Source organism: Ochotona princeps, chromosome 5 (genome assembly GCF_030435755.1).
Source record: "Ochotona princeps isolate mOchPri1 chromosome 5, mOchPri1.hap1, whole genome shotgun sequence".
Lineage (NCBI taxonomy): Eukaryota > Metazoa > Chordata > Mammalia > Lagomorpha > Ochotonidae > Ochotona > Ochotona princeps.
Genome location: NC_080836.1, coordinates 23,431,983 through 23,437,982, shown reverse-complemented (window position 1 = coordinate 23,437,982; position 6,000 = coordinate 23,431,983). Strand labels below are relative to the sequence as shown.

The window sequence follows — 6,000 nt, the reverse complement described above, 5'->3', positions numbered from 1 at the left end:
TCTGTTGAATAAAGGTTGAATGGATGGTGCCTCGAATTCTCCTCCACCATCATTATTGTGGGAGCCTGCCGGCCCCACCGCCTGTGACTTTTGTACTTCGGTGTCCAGCACAAAGAGAGTTAAAGGTTAAGGATGTCTCCAAAACAGAGCTATTATTAACACAGAGGTCAAGGCTCTCGGGCATAAGGCTTGCAGTCCTGCGGGCCTGCAAGCCACCTCCTCTGCAAGTCTCCCCAAGAGGGCGGTTGCAGAAAGCTCTCTTTATTCCGTTCGGTTAGAGCACAGTCAGAAGGGCCCGCGGCGCAGCTCAGTCGCTCTCCGAACACCAAGCTGCTTTACTTCACTCCAAACTGAAGTAAACCGCGACCACTATTCCTCGCAGCGTTTCTAACAGCCCTGAGCCTATCCTTTTTCAAGATCCCTCCAAGTCTCCCCATTACTTCGCAAACCCCTGAAGTCTTCCCGGCGGCGTCTGCAACACTTAGCAACGCTTGCCCGCCGTTCTGACAGCCCAGGGGCGGCAGCGGAGTAGGCTGATCTCCTGGGGGCTTCCACGCTCCAGCCCACCATCCCATCCTAACCTCCTCGGCGTTTAGCTCTCACGCTCCGCCCCGGGACGCAACCGCAGACCCCCAACCCCCAACGCTTGGGGTGCTCTGTCAGAGCTTTCACCTCTGGAGAACCCTTCTCCTCATCACCTCCCTCTCCACAGCCCGACTCCCACCCTCCCTAGCCAAAGCAAGAACCATTCAGTGGGCTGGGCGCCTGGCACCGCCGTGCCGCACCGGCCCTCTGCTGGGCGGGAGAAGGTTCTGAACCTCGCGGGGCTCCCGGGCGCCAGTGGCAGGGCGCGCTCAGCTCGGCCAGGGAGCAGGCTGGAGAGGTGGGATCCCTAGAGCCGCCTGGCGCGGGAAGCGGCCCCAGTCCTCAGCGCCTAACCCCGACCCCCCCAGCCAACCCGAAGTCTCGGCCTCAGGGAGCTCGAGCAGCCCCCTCCGCCGTGGGGCGCGCGGGGGCCCGTAGAGGCACCTCCCGCCGGCCCGCCCACCCGGCCGGCGCGGCGCGGCGCTTGCTCCGATTCCAGGAGGCAAGTGCGGCGCGGTGTCCCCGGAGTCTTCAGTACTGCCCCGAGACGTGGAGATGCGCGAGAGGCAGGCGAGGGCGCGCAGCTCCTGAAACGCCGCGCCAGCCGGCACCATGCGCCTGCGGCCGCTGCCCCTCCTCGTGGTCCCCGGTTTGCTGCAGCTGGTGAGTGCGCCCGTCCGCCAGCCGCGCGCTGGCCACGCGTTTCGGCGGGAAAACCGCGCGCCGGGGCCCACTCGGAAGCGGGGCTGAGGGGGCTGCTTGGGAAATGCGACCGGCAGTGGAGGGCGCGCAGAGTGGAGGGAGTTGTTGATTACCTCAGAGATTGAGGGGCGGAATTGGGGGGACGGAAATGAAAAAGAACCACAGCTAGGAGAGTGGTGAGGCGGGGAGTGGGACGCCGGGGCTGAGAAAAGTAGGCGGAAAGTGTCCAGTAAGAAGACGCCCGAGAAGGGAGAAGGTTGCTGAGGAGCCTACCGTGAAGGGGCGGGAGGAGACGGACGTGGTGAGAACGGGTGGCCAGACCCAGTCTGAGGAAAACCAAACTGGTGGGTTTGTTTTTTCACGTGCTGTGTTGCCCAAATGCCGGCAGACACTTCTTCCCAAGCCGAGCGTCCCGAGTCTTGTTCCACGGAGCCTGGGAGTGGCGCCTCCCCGGGGCGGGGGAAACTCGGGCGGAAGGGCCGTTTGGGATTTCTCCCGGTTTTCCGTCAGACGCTGGGGACTGAGGTACGGTTTTCCGCCGGGGAGAAACCACGAGCTGTAACTTTTACGCCCAGCCCCACGCCGGAGCACCTACGGGCCCCTCTCAGCGATCTCTTCTCGGAGGCCTTTCCCGCCTGAGGGACAAGAAGAGATTTTAAAGGTGAATCCGGCTGCGCCCGCCGTCCTGGGTAACCGCGCTCCCGGTGTTTCTCCGCTTTGCCCAGAGGCGCCTCGCGCTCCTTCCAGTGTGTCCCGGTACAGACTGCATACTGCTAGGTTATTTAAGGGAAACCCCCGAGTAAAACCTTCGCCAGCAAACTTTTATTACAGTAAGAGCCTACCTAAGGACTGCTTCGACTCATTCGCTTGTCTATGGGTTTCTCGTCCTTGGGCACCTGTGTGGACACGGAGCTAGTGAGAGGGCTCCTAAGACGGCATGGTGTCTTACTTAAGATGTCTCATACTTAAGATTTTACCCTGTTAAACACCCAGGTTAAAGAGCCCAAGCATGACCAATTCTTCGTTCTGCTTTTAGAGGGAAAATCAAGTCACTTAGGAAAGTTTCTTCATGGTATCTTTGACATTGTGAGGACAGAGGCACTTAGCAGGTTTAGAAGCTAAAGGTCAGGGGACAACGGATGGGTCTTAGCTCCTTCTTAGTTTAAGAAATTTCTCCATGTGGTACCAAGAAGAAAATTCAGTGATATTCCCAAATGTCCTTGAACGAGTTAGCACATCCTGGCTACATGCAATACTGCGTGATAAAATACATTTTATATGTATAAGGCCGTAGGCATCCAAAATGCATGCCGCGTTTATCTTTAGTATAGCCAGCTTTAACTTTTTTTTTTTTAATCTAAATTGCAATACAAGGTGCGTGAACACAGCAGCGTTCAAATGGCCAGTCTAAGGAAATGCCCGGGGGGAAATCAGGTCCTTCTGGGGGGGTCTTTTGAATATTTTCTTGAATCTTAGCTCATTCATTTTGCATTCAATGACCCTGGACCGCGAAACTGCCTCATAAGCATGTGTTAGGTTCCTAAAGAGGAGGAAATGCATTTGGGCATGTGTTGGGGGAAAAGTTCTGCTGTCAGCTACTGTATTGGAAATGCTCATCTTCTCTCCCCCACCTCACTCTGGTCTGTGGGGAATAGGAAATACTTCTTGAAGGGATTACACACCATTCTTTAGAGCTAGGTTCTAATGGTACAACATGAGTTGATTGATTAGTTTTTGAGGAAGCTTATGACACATTCTAATCTGTTTTTGGATTGTGCTGGGGTTGTAATGTTGGGGTGTGTGTGTGTGTGTGTGTGGTGTGTAGCACTTTACCGTGGTAAGTGAGGTGGGGAGCTGCAGCCCTGTGATAAGCACGCCTTGCCTTACACAGCCATCCTTTTGGACAATAAAAGGCTGTTTACATTCTCAGCAGCCTTAGCTGTTTCCAGCCTTCTAACACAAGGGGGATAGGATATGAAAGCAAACCAGAGTGTCTGGGCAGGTTAGATCCAAACTGAAACACTCCCCACTCCCGCCACCCACCCCACCCCAGCGAGTATAGACAAGGACAGACCCTCATTTGGCTGCTTTGGAGGACTGAGGCTTCGCTTCTACCCTTCCAGCTGACACTGAACTTGCTGAATACATCTTAACAGCAAGTGGATGACATATTTTCTAGATTTGAAAACTAGGCTTTTAAATGTTTTGGAATCCATTGTACTCAAAAAAGACAATGCCCTCTGCTGATCTGGAAGGGGAAAAAATCTGTAAAAATGATTTTGGGGCAGGGAGGAGCTACTTTGCAGTACTGTGACTTTTCCAGGTGCTTTGTAGCCTGAATAATGCACTTTTTATAATGCTCAGTGTTTTCCTTCAGCGTGGGATTCCCTTTTGCTTATTGGAAAACATAATTATGTGAATATGCTCTGTTTTGTCTGTGAACAGTCAGGGAAGTAGCTTCCAAATGAGTCACTGGCCATATCATATTGTTTGGAATAACTGGAACTATCTTACGGCACTATTTGACTGGTTGAATTGGTATATGTTGCAGGTAGCTTATGAGGAATGTGTTCATGGACCCATCCTTGCCTAGTTTTCCCGGCCTGTGTCCAGTATTTCTAACAGATCGCAATATTTAATTTATAGGATTATTTGGCAGTTATGAAATTTGAATACCTATCTTGAAGGCATTCTTTTTTTTCCCAAATCCTTATGAAACAACATATTCTTTGTAAGACTAAATAGGGCATATTACTTTTTCCTGTTATCTGACAAAAAGAAGCTAGCATTTGAAATTAATATTTATAATAAATTAAAATCAATAACAAAATGAGCATTGCTTTGTGAAATAAGGTAAAATTTCGCCAGACGTCATTGTAAGTGTGACTTTTGCACTTGAACTAAAAAAATGTGGATTGTAAAAAGATTAAATTTGAATTCAAATAATTAGCTCAAGTTAATAAAAGTTAGCATTGGTTTAAGCAATAAATTTTATATTTCAGCTTTGTTCTGTAATAAAATGTTCAGTTCAGTAAAATGTAAGTTAAAATGATCGATGCCATCACATTTATAGAATTCTATAAAATCCATATGTGTGATGCAAGGTTGTACAATTTCAAATTCATCCTTGCTATATAGCATCACACAGTTATTAAGGAGGTTTGTGTTTATATTAGTAATTTCAGTATTTGTTTAGTATGATGTTTAATGTTTTTCCTGTGTTTTAATTTCTTAGACGTGATAAAGCTAACAATTCCATTCAAAATCACAATTTCCCCTCATACAGCCTTGATCAACAGCCATCCAAACAGTCATTTCCCACTGGATAATGGCAGGCATAGCTGTCTTCTGAAAGGCTTGTATTCTGTTTCTAGATAAATTGAACGTTCAGCAGATATTTGCCATTTGCTCTTAGACTTTGTTCTAAGGCTGGATCAAACAGGGAAATGTAGCAGAAAGCAAGATAGGTCTGGTCCGAGTGTGTGAGTGTATGCAGGCGTGAGTATGTATGCTCATGCGACTGTGTGTGCTGGGCAGGTCACTCTGCAGCCTCAGCATGCTCATCTATCCAATAAAATCATTAATGACAAGTGTAAGTGAAAAATTGCTCCTCACATCTCTTCTTTGTTAGATATAATATACAAACTTATGGATTTGTCTTTTGGCATTTACACCTTTAGTTACTTTATACCTTAAAATATACCTTACGTGCAAATATCATTATTTGAAATATAAATTTCGTATAGGGGTTATTTAGTTAACCGCATTCAAATGATAAATACACCTGGAAGTAGCGTCAAGGAGAATGATTACTGTTATCTTTGCTTACGGGAAAGGAAAATGTAGTGACTAGGTAAAGGAATTGATGAGTACATAACACATATAATCAACAAAATCAATAAAATTTAAATTGAAACCGTGCATTCAGGGTTTACCCTCCTCTACGCTGTTTTAAATAGCAAACTACTAACATCTAGTTATTGCTTCAATTGAAATAAAAGTAAATTGACTCTCAAATTCTAATTATTAAGATAAGCAACATAATATTGCTGTTGAGCTGGAAAACTAGCCTGTGATTTTTCTGTGGTTCCATGGAATATAACCTGTTTTTACCTAAAATACTTTTGAGTACCCTTAATGGGCCTCAGGAGTTCATACAGAAGTGTTTAAATTAAAACGAACAAGAAGCTGAAAAGAGAACCGTCAGAGATGGGGACAATCCGGAAGGCTTGTTACGCTGGGAAAGCACGAGTGAAACACAAAGACTTGACTGGTCCCAGGGTTCTGTTGTACTGTGACACCACTAATAGCTCCACAAAAGAACAATGCCACTGCGATACTGCTTTTTTAATTTGTTTGCTTTGACAAAAAACGATTCTACAGATCACTGAGAACACTTGGGTAAGTTTCTGCTATGCAAGATCATGATCATCAAGCCTTATCATGTACAGTGATGATTTTTACTTCTCTTCACTTTGACCTGATGTTGCACAGCGTTGATGTTTATTCTTTCAAAACTATAACATAAGAAATACTACAGATTATTGAGAAGGAAAAAAAACACATGGTAATTTACATGACTGTCAAAGATAACATGTGATTTCTATTCCAGAATTCTCTTCCTCAAGTGTGTGTAGGCTTAACTAGTGGAAAAAATTGGTAAGTGAGAGAATCTGTGTATTTTCAGTTGACAATGTATGCAAGAATAGGAAC

The 6,000-nt window shown here is 46.9% G+C and overlaps 1 protein-coding gene across 1 annotated transcript in view; it reads left to right on the top strand.

Annotated features, from left to right (window-relative positions):
- Nucleotides 1-1,083: 1,083 nt before the first annotated feature.
- Nucleotides 1,084-6,000, top strand: part of NXPH2 (neurexophilin 2) — a 104,709-nt gene continuing 99,792 nt past the window's right edge. Inside the window, exon 1 of the mRNA XM_058664193.1 lies at nucleotides 1,084-1,248. Within this exon, the coding sequence (XP_058520176.1) occupies nucleotides 1,198-1,248 (51 nt within the window). The 5' untranslated portion in view covers nucleotides 1,084-1,197. The remainder of the gene's footprint in view (nucleotides 1,249-6,000) is intronic.